The sequence below is a fragment of the Lottia gigantea genome, assembly GCF_000327385.1.
Source record: "Lottia gigantea unplaced genomic scaffold LOTGIsca_113, whole genome shotgun sequence".
NCBI classification, from domain to species: domain Eukaryota; kingdom Metazoa; phylum Mollusca; class Gastropoda; family Lottiidae; genus Lottia; species Lottia gigantea.
Window position 1 is genome coordinate 206665 of NW_008707077.1, and position 17410 is coordinate 224074.

Sequence of the window (17410 nt, forward strand, 5' to 3'; positions counted from 1 at the left end):
AGAGACCTGACAACTATTAAATATTGCCATCAATTGTTCAAGTAATTCAATTTAACCACCATCTCTTTCATTACTAATTATCGTCATTTTTTTAGTTTTCAACTGAACTGTAATTTATTTCATTATCGCCTGCACTTACAGTTTAGTTCTCTTTTCACATTTTTCTATATAACCTAATTTCATAGTATAAGAACAGTTGGCATGTTTTAAACACTCGTGAGAATAATCACATTTAAATATCTAATATCAAAGTCAAATATTTTATATATGTCTATAGTTTGCATGTAATGGCTGATTCATGAGATGTCGATAAAGATATATTAAAAACATTGTGTTTGGATTGGGAGAGTTGGATTTTTTTTTTAGTGGATGTGGATGTTTGATATATCTTTACAGGGGCTGATTCGCTATTTTCGGGTTGAGATGGATCTTGAATATATGTAAATAGGCCACAGAAGTACTAGTAATGTACGATAATCGCATAATTCCTTCAAAATATCTCAAACAAGAAATTACTCTTTCTATTTCAACATAATTATGTTATTTCTATATATTACAGTCTCATAAGGTACGATTTATCAAACGGATGGCGAACCAGTACCTTTAATTTGGAATTTGGACTCCTACAATGCAGACTAATTTCCGATAAACATACATTTTGCAAAGTCGAAACACGTTTTTCTTACAGAAAAGGAAATTTCCCTATTAAAATTATCATCTAGGATTAATCGATAATTGATATAAGATAAGCAATCCATTATTGATGTTACAGTCTTTTATAACTACAATATTTTGATGTCACGATCGCTTGCTGGAACGTTTGACTCTAATTCAACTGGGAAAGCCGGTCAAGTCTTTGGGGTACAATTTGTTTATTTATCTTCACCGGTACGCATGATGCCATTTGACAGAATTACAAAATGTGCACATACTCCTTTAATATTCTTTAATCAATAATTGTCTACATTAAAGGAATATATCAAATTTATCATGACTTATTTATGAAATGATTTATCCCAGTGGCTTCAAGATTCCTTAAATATTTAAGATTTCAATTAGAGTGCATGGTTTTAATGTTTATATTCCATGTGTAATAACTTTAAATGGATCACTAGATAATGATAAGGCTTCTGAAATTAAAAGGATTGTAAAGAGGTTTCTAAATTTTTTATGTGTATCGGGGAAACTGATAGCATCAATTTGCCTTATTCCAATTTTCCTGTGGTTCCTGAAATACCACTAGGCCTTACACTTTTTGTTTGATGACGTCACTAATCGCTAATCAGTGTTCCCGATACATATAAACATATAGAAAATCTCTTTACAATCCCTTTAAGATAATTTAAATTGAACATTTTTAGCATGATTTCTAAAACAAGGCTTTTTTTCATCCTAACCTAGAATGACCTGAAATCAGTGATATGCCTGATTTCTCACAAGTGCTTAATGAGGCTTGGTCAATGAAATCATTCATATTTGATTTTCATTGTTTAGGAAGTCGACTACATAGTACCAGAGAAGCTTGTATTGTTAATTCACAATAATGTACCATCCTTAAGTTCTTCTCCTTCTTTTAAAGAGGGAGTCGTGTTCTCCCAATTGACTTCGATTTGGTTAGAGTCGCTGTTAGGAAGCCAAAAGTTAACCAGATGAGAAGACACTGGTTCAGATGATGAAAGCAATGAAAAGCCTTTTAGCTAAATATGACCTTAATTTTCTCATCGATCGGAGATGTCAATGCTTTGAACAGTTTTATTTAACAAGGAAGGTAATCGACTTAGAAACAAATAACCTGTTACATTAGTATAATATAACAGGATGAAACTTGAATATATTTGTTTGTGTATACCCAGTGGGAGTATGAAGTATAAAACAATACAATAATTGATATACATTAAACGATTATTTGGCATTAATCTATCGTCTATTTGCCAAGATTTTTGCGTAAATAAACGGACAAAGAGCGAAACATTTCCTATTTATATATAGTTAGTCTGTATTGTTCCAACTTTAAATACTCGAATTATATTTTTCGTCTAAATTGTAATACATGTTTTGATGCAAACAGCCATGAAAGTTAATAGTAACATTGTAGGTACTTGACATTTGTTGTGAATAATAGTTTACTAATTCAATACACAAGAAAACAGAAAAGTAATTATGATCATTTTTTTATTTAAAAGAATTTCCTGTCCTCTTCAATACACAACCGATGCGTCAAAACTAACAGCACACACACCCACAGAGGTGAACCTTAATTCTGTACCAATCAGGAACCCTCGAAGAATGGATGGTCAGAACGAACAACTAATTAACCATAATTAGGTGGAATAGTAATTGAATTCTCGCATGTCATTCTTGTAACGTGGTAACATGTATTGTGCATAACCCGGATAAACAGAGTTATCGTTGATAGGTCGTTTACGTGTAGCGTGTGGGAATGTTGTTCCACCGTATCTACTACAGTTAACCGCGTCCAATTCAGCATACGACGAGAAAACGAAACTCAATGAAATTCTATATAGTAAACTAGTGTCCAAAAGAAACGATACAACCTGTTTGCAACGACATAAAAGAAAAACTAAACAATGCAGAAGTTTAGGATTGGTGTTATGCTTTTGAGAAATCCTTTCACATATTCTGTAGAAAAATTTCATTTCAATAAAATCTGTACAACCAATATGACAAGCCTTTAAAGATGGGTGGGGTCGAAAAAAGAACATTTCGTTAGAGCACTGATCACAGAAACAACGGGAAATGTCACACCACACGTCACAAAGTCAAGTCAGTAGCGGGTATGTCCACCGTGAGCATCAATACATGCCAGAACACGCCTACGGACTGATGCCGTCAAACGTATGATGACGTTGGGAGTGATGCGTTGCCATTCCTCGAGGAGATATCGTTCCAAGTCCTGGACGTTCACTGGAGGCACACGGCGACGTCGGATTTGCCGATCGAGGTGGTCCCATAAGTGCTCGATGGGATTCATGTACGATGAACATGCGGGCCATGGCAAAACCTGGCCGGACCTGTTGGATACAGTTAGGCGCCAAACGTTCACCAAATCGTCGGTATACAAGCTGCCGTCCATCGTTTTTGAAGATGAGGAATCTGCTCTCATCAGAGAACATAACACGTGCCCAGTCCCGCCGTTGCCAACGTCGAACTCGCCTGGCCCAGATCAGTCTGTTGTTCCGGTGTCGAGGCGTCAGGAGCGGTCCGCGGTAGGGATGACGTGGCCGGATACCATACTGCCGTAGTCTCCTGTAGACGGTCTGTCGACTGATCCTGTGTCCCAGTGCTGTAGCCGCCGTGGACGTCGCTGTTACGGTGCGGTTCCTCAGGTGTAATACCCGAATGTAACGATCTTCACGGGGCGTGGTTACTCGTGGTCTTCCACTCCTGGGCCTGTCTGACGTCTGACCTGTCTGACGTAACCGCTGCATCAACCTGGTGATAGTGATGCGTGCGCAGCCCAACCTTCTGGCGACGTCGACGTGTGTCGCTACTTGTTGGACCATTCCAACGGCTCTCTCTCGATGGCTGTCAAACGTGGCATATCTTGTGTTCTTTTTGTTGCTGTGATATCAACGTGTCTGATCAGTCGTTTTATACAGTTTTTATGCACGTGCAGAACATGCTAGAGAGGGAAATGTCACTTTCACGAAATTTACGGAAGTGATCACGTGTTCTCGGTATTTTTATCGACTATGCTGTGTTTGGGATGTGCAATACGAATTGGCATGTTTTCATATTAGACAATTTACTTAGTAAAAAACAATTTTGAAAATAAGTTGGTATCGTTTCTTTTGGACACTAGTTTATATTGTTACCGATCGAAAAGTCTCCTCAAGACTCCCAGAGTTTATGACAGAGTATCAGTCTCCACACATTTGTGATCAAACTTTAACCCTGCTATATACAAATAAAGTTTTGTGAATATCGTTTAAGAATAATAAATGCTAAGCGTTGACAAGCCGATTTGAAAGACATCCACAAATCCAGACAAATCCATCAATCTAACAATTGGGAGGCAGGTTTTACTTTTGAGAGACAGGATTACCTTCTAATATGATAATTATAGAGCAACTTTTAGGTCTTTCACTTTTCCAATCCATACCAAACCAAACCTATTTGTTCCAGATACAACTGCCAAGATTACCAAAAAAGATGCCTAGTATTCTATATCAGACTCTGATGGAAGCGGACTTTAACTACTAACAGACCAGTTTACAACTACACACTGTCTGTAAATACTGACACAACTGAATCAATACTTTAAACAGAATTGGTTCAGTCGTATAAATGACTGAATCTCAGTAATAGTTTAAATTGTCTTTGATTTAAAGTAGAACTGTCTGCAATCTTGTCCAAAATTATTACGTTACGACCATCTAGTAATGTACTTGAAGTTAACCTTCAGCACGTTTGTGTTCTAACATAGGTCTCTTAAAGGGAAAGGTGCATCACTTTGGGAGGTTGATTTGAGTCTTGAATATATATAAATAATCTTCAGAAGTACTAGGAATGTACAAAAATCACATAATTCCTTCAAAAAAATCTCAAACTAGTAATTTTTTTATTTTTATAGATGTCTTTTCTATACATGGCAGTGTCTCAAGAAAAAACGACCTTTGAACTTTCAAACGCAAACATTCTGGAAACACTGTTACTGGTTGGCTTAACCAATTTCCGTTCCCGTTTCTGAGACTAAGGTATGATTTGTCAAGCAATGGCATACCCATTCCTTTAACAATTTGTCATAAATAACCTTACTAACCATATATGGTATTGATTGATCTTCCAACAAATTTGCTTAATATTTAGATATTTTAAATGAAACGATTTATAAGTCGGATAATTGGTCATTATCTAAAACTTTGCGTTATATATTGTGACACAGGCAGCACATTCATGACGATCACTCAATATATCTTCTGTATTTAACAGAGCATTAGGCTTACAACAGAGAATGTACAAGGTACCAACTTTGACAGTATCGATGGACCTTCGCTTTAATTCATTAGCAAGTCAGAAATATCTGATCCTTTAAGAGTATTTCAATAAGTTTCTCTATTGATGTGTTGTGACTCTTGCCTGTCAATATAGCGGAATTACGTCTCCATTAAGTACCTCTTCCATCATTAGATGTCACTTGATGTGTTGCCAGATCTGGTCTTTTTATACAAAATTACTGGCTTCATCACACATTCTATTTCCTTGTTGTGAGATAACTAGGCGGCAATTCTAGGATTCAATATTTAATATTTGCTGAGGATTTTGTTGCAATTTTGGTAATTGGGTATTTTTAACAGGTTCATTTAATTAATAAATCAGTTGGGGAAGGAGCGATTGTCTCACTATAAACGTCTATACGTGTGTAACCTATACTAATATCTAAGCACTGAAATTTATTGCATCGCGAATTGCATTCAACTTGATTATGGGCCAGTCACAGCGGAAGGGCGTTCTTACTGCACTGCTACAGCGGCGGTAAATTGGCCCAGGGCGTGTTAAGGTCGTTGTGGGACAAGCCAGACTTCGTGCAATTGTCGCTACTATTCGCCTAGTCACTTTACTTTGGACATGTTCAAAACAAACACGCGATCTGTTCTGGATATCGTTGAGAACGCCATGGGATCGCTAGACAAGCATTGTAACAGTTCCTTGAGTGGTATAAAAGCGTAGATTACGCGTAGCAAAGACGTCGCATAAGCGTTAGAACGAAATATGGTCGCATAACTCGCGGTATGACTGATTTTATGGACATTTGCTCTAGTTTTCCTCAAGTGTGATCTAATAAATTTCATGTCGCCGTAAGATCGAAAATGGTCGCAGTCCGGTGTGACGGAGCTATTAATCATTTTGATTTCTGGGAGGAAAAGAACCATTGACCAACATCATTATAAGGTTCTGTGCAAATTCGCCATTAACACCAAACTTCGCCCATCAAGAAAATTGAAAAAGCTTCCAGGCAACGTAAGCAGAATTATTTTAGAGTAAATGCTGATTATTTGATGAGGGAAGTGAAAATTAAACGCCTCAACTTGGTAACTTATTATTAACTATATCAATAATTAAAGAAGAAAAGAAAGATTGTTAATTCTTTCTGCCAATTCTCTTATTAATAATTAACAATGAAGGAAGGAGACTCTATGGAGGAATCGTTCACCGTAATCACTTTCTAGTTGTCAAATTCAAAAAAGCTAATACAACTCAATTTGGTTAGCTTTGTAGTACAGTACGTGGTATTTAAATTTGGGTACGAAAGGGTCTGATTCTCTCAAATATACACGCCTAGGTTGGAATAAATACTTCATTTAGAAAGTAGAATACGTAATCTGGAACTGTTGGGTAATTTTCTTCTTTTCTGATTTGATATTAGATAAAATATAAAGTTTCATTGTTATATACTAATTGTCTTTAGCTTGTTATCAAGAAGGTTGTCATTTTAGTTCTGTATTTTTTTTTTTTTTAAATATGCGACAATCATCTTTTGCTTATAGACATGGGGGAATTTCTTTTGCGGTTCTTATAATGGGCATGAACTATCTTACTTGCTTGATTGCTGGTGGTAGCCTATTATACGAGACGACAAGGGGTGTTATGCCTGCATGGAATATGGTGAATATTTAGTCCCATCGGTCTTGCTGTATTTAGTGTCTTCAGTGTCTAAGCGTTAATAAGATTGAAAATAGGATTTCTACATCAAATACAAGAGAGCAGACAAAAAAGCAATATATAAAGTGGATGTGAAGTCAAAAGTTTTGGTTTTTGTTGGGTGCAAGGTCTACAGAAAACCCAGGATGAAAGATAGTCATTAACATGAATAATTTGTCCTCTTATGTGTAGTAAAGATTGAAAAAAAACAAGTACTAGCGATCCGAACCACAAAACGAAACCCGATATTTGGTAACACATTGGTAATAGCAAATGAATTATTCATCTTAGGAAGTATAGTTTTTTTAAACCATCAACCAAACGCTCCAACGCTCCCCAGCTGCGATATAATCTTTCCTGTATAACTTTTAAATGCGTAGATATTTTTACAGCTGGTGATAAATATGGTTTTAATTGCATATATATCAATAATCACTTACACTTTAATGTAAGTTATATCCCTAAAAATATTGTTCATAAATATTCCAGTATTTAAACTCATTCAACAGACTAGAGCATTTGATGGCAAAGATATATTGATAGACTGTTCATGTATAAAACTTAAAGTGACAGGCAGTGATGCTTTCAAGAATAATACTAGTGCATTAGGTAATTTTCAAGAGAGAGGAAAATCCGGTATGCTCTTACAGCAAAATATGTACAATGGGGTAAAGATGATGATATCAATTCGTGAATAATTTTTTCCATTGAATAATATGATCCATACATTTGATATCATTGTGCCATTACTTTCATCAGATGTGTTTCATTGTGATGACCATTACTTTCATCAGATATATTTCATTGTGATGATCCACACTTTCATCAGATATATGATGACCCACACTTTTATCAGATATATTTCATTGTGATGATCATTAATTTCATCAGATATATTTCATTGTGATGATCATTAATTTCATCAGATATATTTCATTGCGATGACCATTAATTTCATCAGATATATTTCATTGCGATGACCATTAATTTCATCAGATATATTTCATTGTGATGATCATTAATTTCATCAGATATATTTCATTGCGATGACCATTACTTTCATCAGATATATTTCATTGCGATGACCATTAATTTCATCAGATATATTTCATTGCGATGACCATTAATTTCATCAGATATATTTCATTGCGATGACCATTAATTTCATCAGATATATTTCATTGTGATGATCTATATTTTCATCAGATATATCTCATTGTAATGAGCCTCATCAGATAAATCAATAAATGTGATGACATATGTTTTCATCAGATATATCTTATGACCCACCCTTTCATCCTATATATATCTTTGTGATTTCATCACATGTACATAATTGTGATGACCCATACTCTCATCATTCATCAGAGGTATCTCATTGAAATGATCTATACTTTTGTGAAATATACCTCATTGCGATGAGCAATACTTTCATCCTATATATTTCATCGTGATGACCAATACTTTCATTAGATGTATATTATTATGATGACCCATATTTTCATCACATCTCTTTGTGATGCTCCATACCATCTGATATATCTAAATACTATGCTCCATATTGAATAATTTCATATTTTATTGATCTTTATCTGGCAGGTTCAACTTTTACTCTTCTTGCTATTCGCCGATAAATCTCATTATGGCGGCGAAGACAGTGGCAAGCAACCCCCCCCCCCCCCCTGCTTTCACATCACAGCGCCGAAATCAGAAATTCGGCAATCTCATACATTTCGCCCCGTACGCCTGGCCCCGTCACTGAGTAAAGTGACACCAATGAAACAACGAAATTCGATGTGTGTCATATCATATCACACCATACCGAAGACTTCGGACAATATTCAAACACACAAAGAAAATACTTGAAATAATTAGTTATGATTATGAAATCTAATGGAAAATGATCGTAACTGACGTTAATTTGGAATCAACCCTACCGCCCGTTATGTAATTCTCATAAATAGATATAATATACAATAAACAATATCAGATATACATTAGGGGATTTGTTAGTGTATTATTAGTATGATTCGGTGTCAAACGATAGAGGGTAGAGATGGAATGTTTTGTTTAAAATTTTGCTTGATAAGATTTATGTCGACATATTTTTCTAGATGACCTTAAATAACATCCTTAAAACTACAAAACCTGTAATCGAATAACCAAGAACCATGGTTATAGGCACAGATTCTTCAATCGTTTTACCAATCGTACCGTAGGATGAGCCTTCGAATGCGTGTCCAGAATCATCCGTCTTTTCTTGATACTTCGCCATATACAGAAAATAAATATATAGAAATAGAAAATGAAATTCATAGTTTTAATTATATTTGAAGGGATTATGCGATTTTCGTACAGTTCTTATTTTTCTGAAGACTATTTATCTATATTCAAGAATTAAATCAACCCTCGCAAATGGCGAAACGCGGCCTTTTAACGTTAAGTGTGGAATTACATACTTCTTTGACGACAACAAGAAGCTTGTTTTAGGACTATTTATAATATTATACATGTATACCATACACCCTTACATAGAATCGGACAGAAAACGATGTTTATATCTTCTAATGGAAAAGAAAATACCATAAATTTGCAGTGCTGACCATTGAAAGTGCTTGAGTGCAGACACGAAGGACAAACATTTTCCTCCAAAATTTTGTGACCAAAGAAGCTTCAGGATGTTTCAATGACATCAATACCTGTTGCTTATTCAGTCGTCCTCGAAATAGATTGTGGCCGGGAAGCTATAACACCTTCTCTTCCGTTATAAAGAGACAATAGCTTGATACCAATAATAAGTACGACTCTACTGAGGCCTTTAAAATATTAATAGTCTTTTACAACAATCAATTAATTGCTGCGTGTTGGCAATATTCACTTATCAACCGTCAAATAAATCGACTTTCCCCTTAATAAAGGATTAAATCAAACATAATTAATTGCGTTTTATGTCTATTCAACTGTATATTAAAAATGATTCATGGTGCTTTGTCTATTCACCTTATTATCAGGTCAAATTCCAGAATATCGCCGGCAACAGATAGGTGTTCATGGGAAAGCTTCTCATTCATTTTCAATTTTGAATGAACCACCGTCTTAACTGCCTATTCGTTACCTTTTTGAGATTTATTGTCTGGTTAATTGACGAAACTGTCCCAGTTTGTGATCCTGTCACATGATATTGTTTCAGATTATCATCGTAATTATGTAACGTAACAAGAGTGATGATAGCGAACACTTTGTAATGGTATTTGAAAGGCATAATTTAAGTGTTGCTCTTCACGGAAAAGAACGTAAGATTATTCTATCTATTTCTGATGGCTGTAAACGTCTCATTGTGCCAAAAGGAACTATTAAATGTTCGCAAAGAGTTAGTAAGTAGTTTTGTATCAGCAGCCAAACAAATGATAACGTATGATATACATTAGCTCCATATGATTATTCATCAATCTGTAATTTAGAATGATCTAAAAGTTGACTGTCGAGTAATAGACTTTTTATAGGTGTGGGATTAAGAGTACAGATCTTTAATTACTAGAAGCTAGATCTAGATTTACATGATCTTTAAATTGGTCGTCTCAAATGGGTTAAACAAATTACTGCATTTACTGCAAGTATAAACAGTTTAATAATTGCTTAAATCTTGAAATAAAGAACATAGCCATCTTTAAAATTAATTATCATTATCATTAGACCTTCTATTAACCATAATCTTTATGGAATCATAAGCTGACTTAACATTAGCTTAATTTAACACATGTAGTATGTCATGTTACATCATAACCAATGCAATCTCATTATATGGCATTACATATACAGTACATGTAATCTTTGACAATTTTCAAGACAATGTCTTGTCATTAAGGCAGTGATACAAGACCCAGTATGAGCTGAGCGTATCCCAATGAACAGACAAGAGGTATATTCGAATAAAAGCGAATTACATGTAAGTATCAAAGACGTCTCAAAGTCCCGTATGCCTGTAAGTCCTTTGCGAAAATTGGAATTTCATTACAAGTTCAGTTTCGAGACATCTTTAAGCACTTGACTGGTCAGAATTAAGGAATAAACACTTGCTATATAACACGAAATGTAAATACATCCAATGATTATTTGCCTGTACACATTGATAGAGTAGCTTGATTCAGTTGTGGGCTGGTTTGTAGATTGTAAGTCGGTAGAGTCGTGATCAATAACCTGTTTGGAGTCGGGATTGAATTCATATAGTAGTATATTGAACACTGAGCCGAGCTATAACAGATATACATCGTTATACTGAAAGTATATTTAACTCTATTTCTAATGGTAGATGTATAGTGACGGATCTAACCACCGATGCAATGTAAGCGTTAGATTCTGTCTAAAAGTATCAGTGATCAGCGAATAATGAGAATCTGAATGTATGGAAAGGGTCATTTTCGATTCCACCACAGTGGAGTGTACATCGTTAATTTAGCTAAGTGGATTAGTTAGCTGTGTTTAAGAATGTGATAGGGAGTCATAGTGCCAGTTAACATGGCCGTTGTTTCGTTATTGAATCAGGCACCGTACCGTAGGACTCACAGTAGTAGAGAGCGACTGAACATCGCGGAAAGAGAAGATGAGTGGGACTCAAGGCACAATAATAATCATGCTCTTGAAAATAAAAGAAGTAGTGGATGTCGAGGAAATTTATCCAGGAACCACCAATGTTCGATTGATACATGTGATAGATTAGCAATAAATGTTAGTGGTATGCATTATGAAGCATTCCAATATGTGTTTGAAAGACACCCCTCAACCTTATTGGGGGACCCAAACAAAAGACAGCGATATTATGATCGAAGAAAAAGGGAATATTTTTTCGATCGTCACAGACCCACTTTTGAAGCAATATTTAACTATTATCAGTATGGAGGAGGAATTCGGAGACCGGAAACGGTTCCCGATGATATATTTTTAGGTGAATTGGATTTTTTCGAAATAGAACCAGAGGAGATCGACGCGTACCGAGCAGACGAAGGATACGTGGAGGAGACCATCTTGTTACCGGAAGGACCTATCCAGAAAAAAATTTGGATGATAATGGAGTACCCCGAAACGTCTCGATCTGCGTATATTGTGGCCATTGTATCGGTTCTGGTTACTTTAATTTCAATTGTTTTATTTTGTGTAGAGACGACACACATAGCCCAGGACGAATGTGAAGCGGGCGAACCGACGAACTTTACAGATCCTTTCTTCATCATCGAAACATTATGCACATTTTGGTTCACGGTTGAGGTCGTGATACGGATTATTGTGTGTCCTAGTAAGCCGATATTTTTTAAAGATTTTAAGAATTTGGTCGATATAACGGCAGTGATCCCGTATTATGTGACTTTAACCAATGTTTTAATCAGTATGACCTGTGATAGTGCCACTTCTAGCACGTCCTTAGCATTCTTAAGAGTTATCCGCCTTGTTCGAGTTTTTAAACTGACAAAACATTCTGCTGGACTCCAAGTTCTCATCATGACCTTTCGAGCCAGTTTTCAAGGCCTCCTTTTATTCCTTGTTGCCATGATTGTATGCATCCTCCTATTTTCCAGTGCAATTTATTACGCGGAGTTAGGAATCGACGAATCGCAAATTAATAGTATTCCCGATGGTTTTTGGTGGGCAGTTATAACTATGACAACTGTTGGTTATGGAGATAAAGTGCCCGTAGGTGTTTGGGGAAAATTAATTGGATCATTATGTGCCCTGGCAGGCGTCCTTACTCTTTCAATCCCTGTGCCCATAATAACTGAAAACTTCAACAAATTTTACGCTCATAAAACGGGTCGTGGAAGAATATGAGACTAAGTGTGACCGGATGTGAACTTTTCTTACCGTAACTACCTGTTGAGAGATGTGGCTGTGCTTGGTTTATCGACCGAGTTTGTTTTACATGATGTCGAACTTGTGGTACGACATTCATTTGTATTGTTATGATTGACGGGATCTTGCAAATTTCAGAAAACCCAAAGAAGAATGAAATACACCGTATTGTCGATTTGATTTGAACCCAATTTAGAGATGTTGGTTTTAATTTTGAACGGAGTTTTTTGTTTCATTCCATAAAATTTGTGATAGAATTTTCCATTTCATCCTCTTTGTGATTTTTTTTTTCAATTTTAAGAAAATTTTCCAAATTTTGTCACCTCTTTCACTCTTCACAGAATTCACTCTTATTAAGTAACATTTTGTTGATAATTACTCTTTCCCTCAAGATTACTTAGAGGAATTTTCTATCTTTTCACTTTTTTGCAATGTTTTTCAGTAGATACTAGAAAATATCTGCACGATTCCTACATTTTTTCAGAAATTTCCAAATTTACTATTAAGCATGATTAACTTTGGGTAGATTGAAAGTAGACTAATTTGGATATATTTGCAAATTTTCTTAGAATTGTTTTAATATTTCAAGTGTTTAGTGTGTATAGCTTTGGAATTGAAATTGTAAATGTGTGTCGATAGGGATTATCCCCCTTTGTGGATTAATCGGATTTATTTAGAATTTGTGATATATAGGATAACGACTATGCACACGATAATATTGTCAATGTGGTTTTCAGTTTGTCTATGCACACTGGTGAAGTGGTTTCCAGTAAGAACGAGTTTTTCTCCTTTTTTCATTTGGATTTATTAATGAAATCAAATAGTGTCTTATTGGATACGTTCTATGCAAACTAAAACACACGGGTGAGTTAAAGGACTTTTTAACCTTTAAAGAACTTCCATATTTATACTCGCCTCGTTTTCACTCTTAGAATTAGCATCCCAGACGTTCGGTCGACTCAATAACAATGTAAAAATCCATAGTAACACATATCTAATATTGACAACTCAATTCACTGAACACTAATCCTGATTGAACACTATTAAGCTTTGTTCATAGAATCGTAGACCTTGACCCGTGTTCCCGGTAGTAATAAGAATAGAATTTCCTCTACCTTTATATACCGGAAGTGATTTAGATTGTTATTGAAAGGTATCATATCGAGGGAGTTGATTATTCCAGGATCATTTCAATAGATTGTGAAATAATTGGCCGTGGTCAAAGTCACAATATTTAAAACCTCCTGAGCAGATTTAGGATTGACTTATATTGATCTTAATAATGCGATTTATTTTTCACTTTGGATACAAAAATTTGCAATAGATTACTGAGAGATCGAATCGCCATAATGCAAGAGTACGAACATTTCTCGAAAGATGGTCAGGAATGACTTTGGCGACTGCTCACAAGAGTCGCAGTGAGACGGCTGCATTGTTTTAGGATTCCTCGCCAAAAAAGCAATCGTAATACGTTAGAATCATCTTTAGCTCTCTCGGGGCTTTGTTAAGAAGTGCAACAAATTTCATTGATCTGTGTTTTCACGTCTGTTTGAAATATAATTTAACCTCAGTAAAAGAAAATATTTATTTCTTGGGCCTGAGCTTAGACTTTATCGATACATTCAATTTATAATCGGTTTATCTAGAAAGTAAATGAACACATATGTAGTAATAATTGGGCTCTGAACTATGTTTTGGTCCAGGCAATGATACATTTAGTATGGGTTGGTGGTCGAAGGAAACTCTACAGAGACATGCAGTTGCATTTTATTTGTTACGAATGAGTCCAGTTAAAATAGGAATATTGTCAATAGAACAATTAGATAAAACTGATTTATCGTATAAGAGAAAACATCATTTCGACGTAGCAGCTTCTAATTAAATAAGGCCTTAATTAAAGTTCTTCTATAGCGTGTTTACGTTAAAATCAAACCGGATATACGCCAGGGATCTTCATAATTTCTAGTACCAATTACATATTGTAATGTGGAACACTCCACGGTATCGAACTTAACTTGAAAATAATTTCGCAAGCTTCTTTTCCTCGAGGAATAATTCAAGGTTTAAATCCACATGACTTCAGCGTGACTAGGCTCGTATTGGCTTGTATTGTTTAGAATTTTCCAAATTATTTTTTTTTTGCTTTGAAAACATGCGCAATATTTGCATCATTCCTATTATTTGATAGTGATGTTAAGAAATCGTTCTCCAAGTTCAATAACTCCTTAATCAATATATGAGTCACCCTGTTGTTTCCATTGCCTGAAACAAGATTCTTATTGACTCGATTCGACGACTGGGATGTCTTAGAACAAATAACTTCTTTTGTTTTTAAAAATTTATTGTTTGACTTCGTCACGCCATTCTGGATTGTTTCATTCATTGGAGGATTTCAATAAACACGACTTATTTTGATTAAACTTATTGACTCATAGATTGTCCTAGTCGATATCTATAAGAATAGAGTTAAAGGGATTGTAAAGAAGTTTTCTAAACTTTTTATGTCGGGGACACTGATAGCATCAATTTGCACCATTCCAATTTTCAATCAGAACAGTTCCACTAAAATTAAGTGTTTGATGACTAGTGAAATTGCAGGAAGCACATACGTCTGATTGAAAATTGGAATGGAGTAAATTGATGATATCAGTGTTCCCGGTACAATTACAAAATTGAGTAAACTTCTTTTAATCTTGTAAGCTAGATTCAGGGGCGGGGGGCGGCGCAGTCTAGGTGGCGGAAAACAGACTGCGTTACTAATCTTAATTCATCTAAATGATAGGAGAGGAGCGATATTCAGGTCAGATGGAATATCACTCGTCTAAATTCATTCTCTTTGATGATTTTCAGATCATCGAACGGTAAAGTAGTCCGGAGCATTTTTGTGGGAGGGGGGGGGATTTCGTCAATATGCCTATTTTGGAACGTTGTATTAAAAGATTGATGCTTTGTGCAAAATATGAGAAGGTCGTTGTTGATTTGGTAAGGGGAGATTGTGGTTGAAATAAGTGATATCGGAATAATAACCTAATTACATAAGGATGCGGGTTCATCCAATAGAATTTTCAATAACTTCTCAATTTTCGAATCAATCCAAGATGGCGTGAATGAAGCCTTGATTGTTATAATTTAAAATCTTGTGTCTATTACTATTATTATTACCTGCAATTAAATGATTATTAATTACTATTACGTCATTACATTCCAGGGTATTGCTTACCACTCTCTGATTTCTATGATACTACCTGCATTAATAGTAACTATGCCAGCAATCAGATTAGTTAATATTCAAACTTCAGTGATATCAACCAAACGGGATGTCTTGGCATTGTATTTTTCAACCTAATTAACCTCTTGCAGTCATGTTTCTGACCACAAAAATGACGAATATTACCAGGATCATTACGCAGTGTACTTTCACTCGTATCATGTATTGGGAAATTTTCGGTATCAGTTTTACTGACAATCTAAATATTCTCTGAATGAAAACAATTTAGTACAGGTATCAATACGTCGTCTTGCAAATACCCGGGTCACATCACCACTCGATACCGATCTCATGGCTCCGAGTTTCAAAGTTTGTTGCAGTCCTTCTGAAAACTACATCAGAGACATGTACTCATCATAGTGTATATAATCAAACTATGTTACGGCACGTTTCACTTCCTCAACGTGACAATCATAATGATCAAAGCCAGACATCCAAATTAAATTTCCACCAATGTTTTCACATCAGAGCATTCTAAATATTACACGACCATAATATCTTTTAAACAATAACCTTGACAACTACCTAATCAGTTGCTTCTGGACTGGTTCCATATGCACTTGCCAGGGGTGAATTCAAAATTTGCGGGGGTTAAATTTGGAATGAGGGGGAATTTGGGGTGATTTATACAATATATGGGGGAATTTTGTGAATACGGAGGAAATGAGCAACAGCGTATGTGCTTCTTTTTGCTTTACAAAGAAATCATAGAAATATGTCAAAATTAGAGCACAAAACTTGCTAAATTCGTATCTTGTGGTTTTGCATTAAGAATGATATCAAGTATCTTGACAAAGAAAAAGAAACAGTCTGGACGTGGCGATCTACGTCTGAAATTTACAAAGCTAGTTCCAGATGTAAAAGCCATTGTTCAAGCACATCAATCACAAGGTTCCCTCTGAAGGGTCTTGACATCTCCGTTGCGCGTCATGTATAAAACCGTGGCCTGTGTTCTTAACATATAACTTGCTACCTTACTAGTTTTTTAGTTATTTTTTTAGTTATATGATGTTGTACAGCCCCTGGGGTGAATGACGGAAATTTTTTTTCTCAAGGAGTGAATTTGATCATAAAGGATGAGAAGCATTGACCTAGAACAAACTGTGTCAAATTCTGTAATGTTAATAAAGCGTGTATAGCAGGTATGAAAAGAGATATCACCTGCAATAATAATGAAAGTAGATAAAAACTGACACTCAAAAGCTATTCTTTAACTTCTGTTTCTAAACCAACATCAAACTTCATTGACACTGAATAGCGTATTCAGTGAAGAGACCCATATGGTGCACTAACACAACGTACACCTGTGGATATATAATATATGTATATAATGGTAAAATATAAGCCTACAATATGTCAATAGTATATATTATGGTGGTATGATTTACGGCTTAGTAGCTTATATCTATCCATTTTGTATACAACCTTAGATGCAAAAAGTGCAATAAATCAATAAGTAACTACTAACTACAACAATATTCATGATGATAAGTCAGCGTTTTGAAGAGGTGGTTCAATGTATTTCGAAATATTGTAGCAGCAATGTTAAGGTTTAGGCAGTGGCGTTTTTGTGAATCATGAGGTGAAGGGACCGAGACGGGGCAACAGATTTTTTAAGGGGAACCAAGGTATTTAAGA

At 35.4% G+C, this 17410-nt stretch overlaps 1 protein-coding gene across 1 annotated transcript; it reads left to right on the top strand.

Annotated features, from left to right (window-relative positions):
* Window positions 1–11178: 11178 nt before the first annotated feature.
* On the top strand, window positions 11179–12483 carry LOTGIDRAFT_137224 (hypothetical protein; the record flags this gene model as incomplete). Its single annotated transcript, XM_009047514.1, has 1 exon — window positions 11179–12483. The coding sequence occupies one exon, from the start codon at window positions 11179–11181 to the stop codon at window positions 12481–12483; it is 1305 nt and encodes a 434-aa protein (XP_009045762.1).
* Between the last annotated feature and the right edge of the window lie 4927 nt (window positions 12484–17410).